At 39.7% G+C, this 13,825-nt stretch overlaps 1 protein-coding gene and 1 long non-coding RNA gene across 2 annotated transcripts in view; one reads left to right on the top strand and one right to left on the bottom strand.

The window, feature by feature from the left end:
- Positions 1–286: 286 nt before the first annotated feature.
- Positions 287–13,594, bottom strand: LOC124038039. Its single transcript, XR_006839290.1, has 3 exons — positions 13,208–13,594; positions 1,403–1,482; positions 287–693 (listed from the first exon to the last, which is right to left on the bottom strand). It is a non-coding gene; the product is annotated as an uncharacterized LOC124038039 (long non-coding RNA).
- Positions 11,967–13,825, top strand: part of LOC124038038 — a 30,067-nt gene continuing 28,208 nt past the window's right edge. The window contains exon 1 of the mRNA XM_046353415.1: positions 11,967–12,476. Within this exon, the coding sequence (XP_046209371.1) occupies positions 12,258–12,476 (219 nt within the window). The 5' untranslated portion in view covers positions 11,967–12,257. The remainder of the gene's footprint in view (positions 12,477–13,825) is intronic.

The following is a 13,825-nucleotide window of genomic DNA, read 5'->3' on the forward strand; positions in this document are numbered from 1 at the left end:
ATACTGGAAACATAAAAAGAGAAGAAAATAAATGATACATTTGCATAATGTGGGCATGCAGGACACGACAGAACAGTAACATATATTTGACGGTCAGAATCTACTTAAAATTTCTCGTTGTCATTGTCTATGTCTCAACTGCTCAGATTTCCTTACCAACTACAACGGAGCACACGAGTGATAGCAAAGGCATGTTCGCGCCTCTGTCCCTTATATTACAGAGGGACATTAACTAATTGGTCATCAATCTCAAACATTTTAAGAGGATATCGAAATTAGACAGTAGTTGGATAATGACATTTTTTTATTTATTCATCTCTAAACGGTAAAGTTTTGCTTAATCCTAATAAATGTGGTAATATTCAAACAACATTTTTATAATCAGCACCGTCCATAATCCTGAGGAGATTGATGCGGACAGAGGTTTTTTTCTTAAAAGAAAAGTAACAGCAATGTAGTATGTGTAAAGAGGCAATAAATAGACAATAAAATTATATATTTTTAAAAGTTGTCTTGTCTTATCATTCCTTCAACAAACATTGTTAGAAAACTGTGTTTTTGTCAAATCTCTTCCTCTTCTTTGCAACTGCACACGTGTTTGAGTGAGGGACATGGAGAATGAGCAAGAGAGAAATGGGAGAAACGTTGCATTGTTCACCAAGGGAGGGAGGTGTCTGTTGAATGGGTTTGAACCTGAAAAGAAAGGAGAGTTAAAAAAGGATTTAATTTGCTGTACAAACGTATATTATTTAAAGTGCTGCTGTTTCAATTGGACATAGTTACACTACACTTAGAAGAAATGGTTCTTCGGCTGTCCCCATAGTTCTACCCGGAACCAAAAGGGTTCTACATGGAACCAAAAAAGGTTCTCCTTTTTAGGTTCTAGATAGCAAGAAAGGGGCTAAGAGTGTAAGATCAGGCAATCATGGGCAGCTGAATATCATGTATCTTGAGGAATCCAGTCTCAGTGAGACCTGATGCAGAGAAAAAACATGAATGATCATCAGCATAGCTGTACAAACCTAGCTCTTACAAAGCTGGTTAGAAGGATTCAATACACATTGAAGATAAGAGGATCAAACGGAGAAAAAAAAACACACTAAACTTTTGCACACTAAACTTAGTCAATGACTATGGATTTAAGGAGGAGTGGTTCTGCTCTCTCCTTTCACTGCGATGCGGAGGAATAGGTCACTGGTAACTTGGCCAAGTACTTGCTATAGAGGTCATTGACATGTTTCAAGAACTGTAAGGAAGGAAACAAATCATGATTAACCATTATCTAAGGTCTTCACTAAGTCAGACTTAGCATAGCAAGGACATTGACTATGTTGTCCCTCAGCAATCTGGCAGTCAGGCTGACATTCGGAGAGATATAGACAGCAAAATACAGACTATTTACATTTCTTAGTCAGCAGGCTGGATAACTACTGTACTCCCGTTTGTTCCCTCCTCCAATCTTCCATCAAAGCTAGAAGATCCCTGAAAAAAAAAGAGAATTGAAATTGAAAAAAGCAGTTGAGAGTTGTAATGTTAGAATTAATGTTGAATGAATGTTGGTGGGGAGCAGACAGGCAAAATGTATTGGATTGCCAAATACAAAATACACAAATATATAAGGATCCAACCACCTCTCTCTCTCGCTTGCTCATTTACGCACAAAACTAATACATCAAAATCAATTAATCAATGTTTTTCTCTCTCTCCATGAAAACGTACTATGTCCATGGAGAATTAGCCAGTGAGCTAACGTTAGCTAGCTAAAATTAGCCCCCCCCAAAATTCCTTAACGTTCTTCTCCCCAACAAAACATCACATTACTTACAAAAGTAAAACATGAATGAAGGTGAACAGGGACTACCACTTAGCAGTAAAATCTTGTCGAAGTTTAGAGTAATTGTCATTTGTTTTCCAGCACTGTTGTTGTGTAGCCTACAGGGCGATCTCTGTCCAAACTGTTGTATGGTATTTTGACCAGTTCACTTGAACAAGCAGGCTGCCTGCACACAGATCTTATTGCTCCATGTGAAGAACAGATTCCAAACCAAGTTTTAGCTGGAACTGATATGCCTACCTCTTTATTTAGCTACTGAAATAAAAATACAATTACGACACACATTATGTTAGTTGCTTAAAAGCTTTAAGGAAAAATATACTGGTAATATTTCCACTGTAAAATTCAGGTGTAATAATTTTTAAATTATTGATGGAAATACATGTAATGAAAAATGGGGTTTTGTAAAAACCTGGTGGACTGTAATAGACTATAATACATTACATACTGAAGGCCTACGTGGTATTTGTCAAATTCTCAAAACAAATTGAGTTCGTCATAATAGAACATCAAACAAGCATTCAGTAGAACAGAAGAAAATGTGCCGCACAATAAACGGTGCAATTTACTAACACAGACGAAGGATTACCATTAGAAGCAAACACACACAGCAAGCTACCAGACACCATTAACTAAACAACCATTATGTCATTGTACTGCAGTTTTATTGTGGATAATATTCTTACATTCTGGTAGCCTAGAACAAATGTTATGGAAGTGAATGTGCACTTTGCAATGGGGTGGACCGCAACAAAGAAAAACACTGCCATAGCCTGTAGTAAAAGCAAAAGCATTTATAGCATCGGAGACTCTCTAAATTAGGGACCATCTCTGATCTCTATAGGACCTCAGAGACTGTCACAGATTTGAGCTTTTATTGACCTAGCAAATTCGATGACTTGGAGGTGAAATATATCAAATGCATTTATTTTTTGAAATTAGTATTTCAACACCTGCCGAATAAAAACCTCAAATGGCCCTACTCCTGAAAAAGTTAAACAGCCAGACAGGGCCGCTACTAGCCTTTAGGGGGCCCTAAGTGAGATTTGGTTGGGGGGGCCATGCCAAATAGTGTCCCCCGGCCAAATAGTGTCCCCCTCTAAGTCACAATGGGATTCAATGAGTTCTAGCTTCTGTTGCTAGAACTTGCAACATTCTGACCGGATTACGTAATGAACCAAACTGTCCGTTGCTATGCTGGTTGCTTGGCTCTATTTTACCACATAGCGGTTGCGAAGGAAGGAGAATGCGGGCAGTTTTAGTTCTATTTCACCCCATAAACGCTTGCTCAGTCCACACAAAATTATTACCTCAGAATTGCTCTCCAGGGACGGTGTTTTTGACAGTGACAACCTGCCTACTACCTGCTGCTTCAGAGGGCCGAAACCACTGAAAAGATAACACTTTCTTTACCATATATTTGTCTTTTATATAAGTCCATATTGTTGAATAGGAATAAATAATTGAACCTCTATGGGATCAGTGACCCCCCAAGGGACGTTTGAGCTAACGTGCGCTAATGTGATTAGCATGATACTGTACTTAACAAGAACATTTCCCAAGACATAGACATATCTGATATGGGCAGAAAGCTTAAATTCTTGTTAATCTCACTGCGCTGTCCAATTTACAGTAGCTATTACAGTGAAAGAATACCATGCTATTGTTTAAGGAGAGTGCACAGTTATGAACTTGAAAATGTATTAATAAACCAATTTGGCACATTTGGGCAGACTTGATACATTTTGAACAGAAATACAATGGTTCATTGGATCAGTCGGAAACTTTGCACATACAATGCTGCCATCTAGTGGCCAAAATATAAATTGTGCCTAAACTGGAATAATACATTGTGGCTTTTCTCTTGCATTTCAAAAGTTGAGTTTGAGAGGGTGAAGACTGGCTGAAGCCCATCAACGTTGTTTCACCATGGCACATGATCGGTAAGTGTCCACATTAAAATGTTGTAATGGTTTCTTTATTTGACCACAGCAGAGTTCAATATTATAGAATGTGTGTGTCAGTATCCTTACACATATGAAAATCTGCATACTGTATGACACAGATACAAGGTTATTCTGTTATTCTGTCACCAATGGTTTGTTTTATTTACATTTACATTTAAGTCATTTAGCAGACGCTCTTATCCAGAGCGACTTATTTTTTACATTTTTTTTTCTCCATGGTACATAATCAGATATATTTCAATATCTTACATTGTTATTGCTTTTCTACCTCCTCCTCCAGATTTGGTGAATGGACCAACAAGGACCCTCAAGACTGCCAATGGCAAGTCCCTTGATTGGTTCCAAGAAGGGTGGGAGAACAACCTGAAGGTAATTATTTTTGCACACAGCAGTAGAATCCATGCCGAGTACGGACGGGAGCCGCAGCTGTTGACTGACGCAAAAAAATGTGATAGTATATACAAGTATTGCATATACTGTAGTCTTTCAAATTTGAGATTGACTTAATGTTGTTGTTTGTCTATTGCCATTTTTGTATAACGTACTTTCAGATCAATGAAACCCCACCTGATGTGATGGAAGTTGTCGAACCAGATCAGAACACGTTCGAGTACTACCTTCAGGCACGGACTGAGGAGGAGGTTTTTGACCAGGTAAAAATGATTGCCCGCTGTTCATTTATTTTCTTGCCCTCCAAGAGAAATGTAAGAAATGTATTTGTAACATGAAATATAATTGCATGTATTCCTGTCATCAATCAAGGTGAGACTGAACATGGACAAGGCGCAGGAGAAACAGAAGGAGAGTTACTGGAGCAGAATCAATAAGGGGACCAAGTGCTACGACATCCGAGCGAATTCATGGTTTGGAAGAAGGACGAAAGGAAGGCCAGACCTGGGAAATCTTGCTGCTTTTTCTCTCCTAGCTGAGGTCCCCATCTGTTAACGTGAATGTAAAAAATCTTGATAATAACTATATGCATTTGCACACAAAATAACCCGAAGCTAGTTTTAGTTTCCCTAACACTGATATTTTTCTCTTTGTCTTCCTAGGGTTACCTCGGTGGAAGCCAACAATCTTCTACAGTTGGACGGTCGACCACTGGAAGCACTGCCGCCCTACACGTCGGTGAAGCCCAATAGACAAAGTATGTTAAGCTTTGGTTGACATTTGAGAAAGCAAGAAATGGTAGTTAAGCTTATAAAAATATACCTCTTCAATTTACTTCTCCAAATGACTTTAGGATCATTGACTGTCCGAGCCCACCAGGAGGTAACCCATCCACCAGAACCAGTGAGTTTGGATCAGTCTGATTTGAAAAAAAAAGAAAAAAAGTCTGATTCTCTGTGATCTGAGTCCGAGGGGGACCAGCTTGAGGTAGGCTATACCTTCCAAATGTGTTGAAAAGTACATATCTCCCATTTATAACACGGCACTAATCCTTACAATTTTCTCGCAGTAAAGTGTAACCTGTGTGCTTGCTTGTTTATGTCTCTGTCTCCTACCCTGTTCCCTTTAACTCTGCTCCTGTTCTCCGGGACCTAGGGGTTCTGCCCAACATCCAGACGTGGATCCACCTGATGTCCTCCGTTACCAACCACCCTCCAACTTTTCATTACATCATGTACAGCTACTGTTGTTGTCATTATCTGCTAAGAAAGAGCAAGAAAACTATCATACTGGGCACATAAAATTTGAGAAACACAGATTATCTAAAAACACTAGCACTGCAAACACTCGGAACAAAGAGAGCAGCCGTGCCTGGACTGTGCAGTCTCCCTCTTTAAGTCCCCCATTCTGAGACTGACTGCCTGCTGAGAACAAGTGACAGGCAGAACCTCCCACCCACACAGCAACCACTGCTATATTCCACACAGCAGAATTCAGTATTTTACTCTATGATTGCCATGTGAGTGCACAACAAATCTGTGAAAAAATATTAATGACACAACTGCACCAAAAACGATCAAAGTTTATGTAATAAAAATCTGAAATATTGTCGGGTTGGTTTCTCAGCTATTTCATAAGGTGTTCATTATTGTAAGTTGTATGGTATCCTTTGATGGTATTTATTTGTTCCACATTATTCATTGTTGTATCCCAGGACCTACAATAGATACATATATATTCAACCACAAGGTTTATACTAATGAGATATGCCAGACAGAAAAAAATGATCATAATAGAGGATGACTGAATTTATATTATTTCAGTGTAGAAAAGGGAAGGACAGGTTAAAATATTAACATGACAGCCAGACAAGCCAATGAATCAAACGGATTTGCATATGAATGGGGCGGAAATTAGCTGACTTCCTGATCTGTAAGGTAAGTACCTTTAATGTGTCAAAAAGATTACCCTTTTTTTTTCGCCATTCCCGAAATGTAGCAATGGTTAAGACATGGATTTCATGCTGTAAGATTAACAAGGTACCCAAAAGTTGTTCGAATTAATGTTTCCATTTTATTAGCTTAACAAAACTTGTTAAACAGCGAAATTGTCGCAGAAATCAGCCTTGTTTGCACAGCGACGATGAAAAGAACGTAATTTAGACTAATGATCTCCAACACTCTAATCATTAGGTCATCCCACAGTTGATATAGCAACGGACGCTAACAGTTTATCGAATCCCATTGTGACGTGGAGGGGGGCATTATTTGGCCGGGGGACATTATTTGGCATGACAGGCCCCCCACATCGCTACAAAACATTTTACTGGCCCCCCTCTTGACAGTGGAGAGAGAATGTTTTAAAATACATTCCCAGCAATTCTCCACATTTTGCCATGGGGCGTAGAGAGTGTTGCAGTTTTAAAGGTCCAGTGCAGTCAAAAACTTGATTTTCTTGCGTTTAAAATTTATTTCCACATTATGAGGTTAGAATAATACTGCGCCACTCAGGAGGCCCCATCTGTAGTACTGCGGTGTGGTGCAGTGTCTTAGACCTCTGCGCCACTCAGGAGGCCCCATCTGTAGTATTGCGGTGTGGTGCAGTGTCTTAGACCTCTGCGCCACTCAGGAGGCCCCATCTGTAGTACTGCGGTGTGGTGCAGTGTCTTAGACCTCTGCGCCACTCAGGAGGCTCCATCCACACAGTTTTTAATGCTTATAAATTGCCTTGCACAAAGTATCAAAATACTAAAATACTACTTAAACAGGACTCTTAAACAATTATTATTATTTTTTTTTTTTTATCACAGAAACAATGAGGAAAATATGGAAAAATAAATAAATAATGAAATGTTAATTATATAAAGCAGCCCTTTTAATCATCTGCCAGAGAGTAGCCACAATCGTCCCGAGCCCCGAGTAATACATCTGGGCCAGATAACTCACACCGGAATCGTCCCGAGCCCCTAGTAATACATCTGGGCCAGATAACTTACACCGGAATCGTCCCGAGCCCCTAGTAATACATCTGGGCCAGATAACTCACACCGGAATCGTCCCGAGCCCCTAGTAATACATCTGGGCCAGATAACTCACACCGGAATCGTCCCGAGCCCCTAGTAATACATCTGGGCCAGATAACTCACACCGGAATCGTCCCGAGCCCCTAGTAATACATCTGGGCCAGATAACTTACACCAGAATCGTCCCGAGCCCCTAGTAATACATCTGGGCCAGATAACTTACACCAGAATCGTCCCGAGCCCCTAGTAATACATCTGGGCCAGATAACTTACACCAGAATCGTCCCGAGCCCCTAGTAATACATCTGGGCCAGATAACTCTCACACCGGAATCGTCCCGAGCCCCTAGTAATACATCTGGGCCAGATAACTTACACCAGAATCGTTCCGAGCTCATTCCCCGCATCCTAGCCGTAAGTAATACTGCCGAGGGTGGACAAGACTCGGGCCACATGCCGTCGGCCGAGTCTGACTCTCAGCCGGAATCGGCCCAGATCCACTGTGCTAGCTGGGTCGACGGAGAGACCTAAGGTTTAGCTAGTTCGCTACAAAGTCCAGATGGTAATTCTAGTAATTCAATGTATTTAAGGTAGCTAGCTAGGTAATTTGAAAAATTCTAAACAAGAATGCACATAAGAAATACAGGATATCAAACTAAAAAAGGCTATAATATCTACTTGACAGGTTACTGCATGGTGAAATATGCTTCGAGGGATGACGCCAAAGCTTGCGACAGGATGTGTAGTTCTGTATGATAGCCACAATAGTGGCTAATTAGTGTTTCATTTTTGTGGGACAATTACAGACAAATATATTGATATAAGTTATCTTGTCCGAGAGAGATTTGCACGGTTATCAATACGTCACTCCAGGGTAAGCCTACACGAAACACAGACCTTATATGAAGTAGTTAAAAATCTCAAACGCAAAAAAAATGAATGGTGAAAAAACGATTGGAACTACTTTCGAGTTTCACCGCTAGGTTTTATGGGTATTATGACTCATACTGTGGTACTCAATAAAGATGTTTTACAGTAGGCTACTTATGGCAGCTAAGTTGTGCGCTCCCTTCTCTCTGCGGCTGTCAATGTCATCAGGCAGGTAGAATCTGGACTCCTGGATTCAGCTCTCTGTTGCATATTTCAAGAATAGCATAACTAATTACTAGCCTTACCCAGAAAGGACTATTCCATGGTGAGAACTGAAGCAAAACCAATCGTCTGGACTACAGATAAGTGCTATTATTTCATAGGTTTAAGCGACTCTTTTTTTCTTAGAAAGCTTCACATTATTATAGATATACCTCCACCGAGAAGCAATGTACTTTTGACCAATTCCAGTGAGAATTTAACATAATACAGCCCAGTGAAAGTGTATTTATTTCAGCTGATGGGCACATCAATTCAACCCACTAAGCAATTGACTTTAGGCAACATCTTTTGGACATATTTTTGGGTGCGATTAGAACCGGCCTTGATTTAGGCCAAATATAGACATCTATGTTTCGCAAGTTTGGACAGTACAGTACAGTAGAGAACAGCAGATTACAGTAAAGTAAAGTTTGGACAGTACAGTACAGTAGAGAACAGCAGATTACAGAAAAGTAAAGTTTGGACAGCACAGTACAGTACAGTAGAGAACAGCAGATTACAGTAAAGTAAAGTTTGGACAGCACGGTACACAGTAAAAATGACGATATTTTGGAGATTTCATTTTCAAATAACCGAAAGTGAGCGATTGTAATCTGAATAATGGCCAAAATAATATTTATAAAGGCCAAAATATTTATTTCCGTTTTTAGAGGGAGAGAAACCAAAAGCCCACCGTGCCTATTTTTTGGAAAAGGACATCCCGTCCGGCCAAACCCTCCCCTAACCCGGACAATTGTGCACTGCCCTATGGGACTCCCAAACATGGGACTCCCAAACACTACAGTGCCTGGATTCAAACCAGGCACTGTAGTGACGCCTCTTGCACGAAGATGCAGTGCCTTAGACCACTGTGCCAATCAGGAGCCATGACTAATATGACCAATATATATTGTCCTACTAACATCACCTCCTAGAAACGTGTTTCTTTCAGAATTCACAGGGTTAATAAGAATACTTTTGCCCTTCCACTTGTTAAAGGTTCACATTTATATATTTTTTAATCAACTTGTATATTTGAGTTTAACCACAATATTTGTTTATTATTTGTTCTGTCTTTTCTAGTGGATTAAACTGAAATTGCAACCAAGTTTCTATGGTTTGTTTAAAAAAAGAACGATATTTTGGAGATGATTTGGTTTTCAAATAACCGAATGTGAGCGAGAAAAAGGTCATTCTTAAACATGAGGTGAGACATTCTTACTAATAGTGTAAATACAGTCAGTTTGTTATTTAGAATGATTTCTGTTTTTAGAGGGAGAGAAACCAAAAGCCCACCATCGCTTCATAAACCTTTTTTGTAAGAACATAGTATGTGGGATTGATTTGAAGAAATGTAGCTTAATTAATTTGATTAATATTATGTTTATATTCCAAGAACAACTAAGAACTAAACCCTCAGATTTCTGTTCGGAAAATATAACGCTGTACAACATGACCTTTAGGCAAGTCAGTTAAGAACAAATTCTTATTTACAATGACGGACTACACTGGCCAAACCTGGACAACGCTAGGCCAATTGTGTGCCGCCCTAAGGGACTCCCAATCATGCCCGGTTGTGATACAGCCAACCTAACTAAGACATACATTTTATGATACAATTCTCCCCATACCCCCCTTCTTGGCAAGAGTCCATTGTCCTGCTAATAGCCCATAATGGCGCTGTACAACGTGACCGGTCGGGAGTAGGCTACAGTACTACAGTAAGACCAAAATAATCATAACATTTCCACACCCTAATTGTAGTCTAACCTATACCCAAACGGAGATTCAGTGAAAATAAAAAAATCTGGTTCATTTATCAAGACCAGTCCCCATGCTCGTCTCAGAACAGCGCTATCTTGACCTCTGAATGCCGTCTTTTCCCCCTTCCACTTGTCTCTTCCAATAATTTTGAAAGAGTATTTTCTAGTAAGCAACAATTTGTTTACCTTCATTAGCCTACTTTGTTCCAATATTTCTGTCATTCAGTGATATTTATTCCCATAGTAATTCGTTATGGATCCATATGGAATATGCGCAAGAGACGGTGGTAATAACCAAAACATTTCCAAAACATTTCTTTATTAAAGAATATCAGAAAGAATCTTTATCCTTATTGATTTTGATCCAAAGCAATGAATGAGTGAGTCACTCAGCTTTATGTAAGTGCCAAGGCACCATCAACTATAAGAATATCATGGAATATAATTGAACATTTTAGTTTCTCTGGGTATAAAAACCTTAGTGTTACTGACGAGTAGAAACAAAAAAACGGTGTATTTTTCCTGGGGTGTGCGTGCAGGACAGAGGAATAGCAATTCTTAAACTATTGTTCTAAATTCAATCACCTTATTCATCCTCATCATTCAGTTCATTGAAATTATTATTTTTATTTTATTTTAATTTTTACCCCTTTTTTCTCCCCAATTTCGTGGTATCCAATTGTTTTAGTTGCTACTATCTTGTCTCTTCGCTACAACTCCCGTACGGGCTCGGGAGAGACTAAGGTTGAAAGTCCTTCGTCCTCCGATACACAACCCAACCAGATCGCTGGCGCTGCATTACAGAGCCCTTAACCACTGCGCCACCCGGGAGGCAAAATTACATTTTGAAGTTGTGCACAATTATCAGTTTCTATTTGGTTTATGTCGCGCATTAATAATAATAATAATATATGCCATTTAGCAGATGCTTTTATCCAAAGCGACTTACAGTCATTCATTGTCAGTTGGTGACATATTAGCGCCTTGGGACCCAGAAGCATAATCAGTGCTCTAACTCCCCCTTGCGCTGGTCTAGAGCAATGAAGCAGTGACGCAGGGTACCGTACTAAACCACAAATTTCCTCTGAATCCCGCAGCATAATCTCAAAACGTTTAGTTGAGCAACCACTGTACCGTATTGTACTGTACACTGTCTTCTGTGTTCTACTATGCTCTACTGTACTAAACTGTGCTGTACTGTACAGTGATGTTCCAACTTGTGAATCATACCCGAGGTCTATGATTAGTTCAAATTTGGATCTGGCCCGCAACAGCCAAATTTGTACTTATTTGGGGGCGGGATACATTAGAATAATACCCAGCATGCTTTGCAAGTAAAACAAATACATGTTCATTTTTGTAATTCAGTAGATGGTCTAATCCAGAGTGCCTTACAGTCAGTGCATTCAACTAAGCTAAATAAACAACAACATATCAGTCATAGCAATAAACCACATCTGTAACCGTTACTCAGAATGTTATTCTATTTGAAATGGTCTGTTGGTTTGGTCTGTTGTATAGACTATTCTGAAAATAATTGCTGCACGTTTCAAAGGTTTTGAAAAAGCTAACATAAGTGCAAATAGATGGAAGCATTCTTCAATTGGGTTCTCTTTGATATTAAGTATAAAAGTGATTTTTGTTATACTTGAGAATGTATAGTAGTTCAAATTTGGACATATGATCAATTATGGAAAAATATTTTTTTCAATATCCTGTAGATTACATAGTTTCAACGTTTGGAAAATAGGTCTTGTAAACCTTTAATTCAGCATCTGAAATGCACTTGATGTCAAAGTTCTGGAACGTCATTTTGCATACTGGGAATAGGCTATAACAGCGCACTAACTTCACCATATCGACGTGTTTCCAATGGTAATAGGTTATGTTCTACATCCATGAGCTCAGCAGCAGTATAGTCTATTAATGTTTCCCAGTGTTCGGCATATTTAAAAAAAACTATAAAAGGACCTGGTGCATTATTTATCCGATTATCTCTCTGGCGCATTGATTGTGGAGGAGTTGTGTAGGTCATAGGATGCCAGACATTACACTTAGAGATTTCTGTTATTGCAGTTTAACAGACAAGGATATCCAAGAAACACAGCTGAGGACGTAGTGTACTTTTGATTTAACAAAGAACGGAAGATTATGGATGAAGGCACAGTTTCCAACGACTCTGTTCCAGATTTAAAAGATTTGGAGGTGAAAATCGGACGGAAGACACCGGAGGGTTTGCTAAAGTGGATGCGGGAAGAGGCGTCAACGCAACGCGGAGATGTCAAGTTGAACTCGCCGGAGACCAAAGACGGAGACATCACAGAGAGGAAGAGCCTAGATGAGAAGATTCGAAAACTAAAAGTCGATATGGTAAGGATTTGTATGGGGGCTATGCCTTTTGTAGGCCTATCTATATAGTTATATACCTGTTGTTTTATTTTGCTGCTTAGAAAGATTATGAGCAGGCTCCAACAGTTGCTCTGCTTTTGGCATGTAATATTAAATATCCCCTAATAACTCAGAAGTATATTGTTCGTGGTCAGTAGGCCTACGGTGAACAGTATATTTATTACTGTTCATCTTAGTCCTAAATCCTCTTCCTGAAAATAAGGCATCCATCCAATCAATAATTCAGCTAGTCTTTAACCTAACGTCACCTGCGTGGAGACCCCAAATACGTTTTCAGGGTAAACGGAAGTTAGGTTGTAAATACTGTATCCCTGAAACCTGGAAACAATCCGTTTTATTACGACTGAGGAGAGTGGCGCTTCACCATGCAAACAGCGGCAGTTGGCTGAAGTTGCAAGGAAATAAAACATAACTTGGCCCTTGGGCTACAGACCTACATACCGCTATGAACCATGAAGTTGTGGTTCTATTCATTCTTGCTGACAGGTCATGATTGTTTGAGACCTGACCTGTTAATAGGTCCAAGGATGGAGTTTTATTCCTGGTGAATTACTATTCTATTAGATAATGGCAAACATCTGTCATTCTATTTAAATTACAATCGAACTGTCGATTACTTAGCCTATTTCTCCCAAGCCTATTTACAGGCCTGGCCAGCCATCTTTCATTGATAGGATACATTTCTGGTTTACCACAACAGATGCCATCACAGCTCTCCCCCCGGTGCAATTACAGGACTCCAGCGGAGAATTTTGGGCTTGCTGTTGTTTTCCCCTGTCTTGCATTCCTATGGTAAGGGGCCAGGGTTCCGGTCCTATAGTTTTGCTTCGGTACTGCAGTTTATCTGACGCCCGGTCCAAAAATACCATTTCCATACAAGGCCACATGGAGAAGGCAGATTTGGAAATTCCTAATAAGACATTTTGGTCATCACTTTTGTGCGTAAAATATCAATTGAACTATTCAAATAATTGTCTCCGAGGCCGATTTGTTTTTCTTCATCACTCACAGCTGAAGATATTTTAAATTCATCCAATGTCTGCCATGTTTTTGGATGACGTCGTCGTTGCTCGCGCTTCTCCCTGTGCGCACTGAGTGCAAGTGCGCATGTGATGTTGGCCTGTATAAACCGGATGCCAGTGGACCAATGATATATAAACCCTGATTGTTGATGCTATGTATTGGCCAATGACAGGCTTTTAAGCTACTGGTCGGCCATATTGGCACTCCTCTGAAAATCAGTCCTCCATAGGAATGAATGGATTTCTACAGTATTTCAATTGAATGTTTCAAAGACAAAATTACATGTA

This window comes from Oncorhynchus gorbuscha, linkage group LG06, assembly GCF_021184085.1.
Source record: "Oncorhynchus gorbuscha isolate QuinsamMale2020 ecotype Even-year linkage group LG06, OgorEven_v1.0, whole genome shotgun sequence".
NCBI classification, from domain to species: domain Eukaryota; kingdom Metazoa; phylum Chordata; class Actinopteri; order Salmoniformes; family Salmonidae; genus Oncorhynchus; species Oncorhynchus gorbuscha.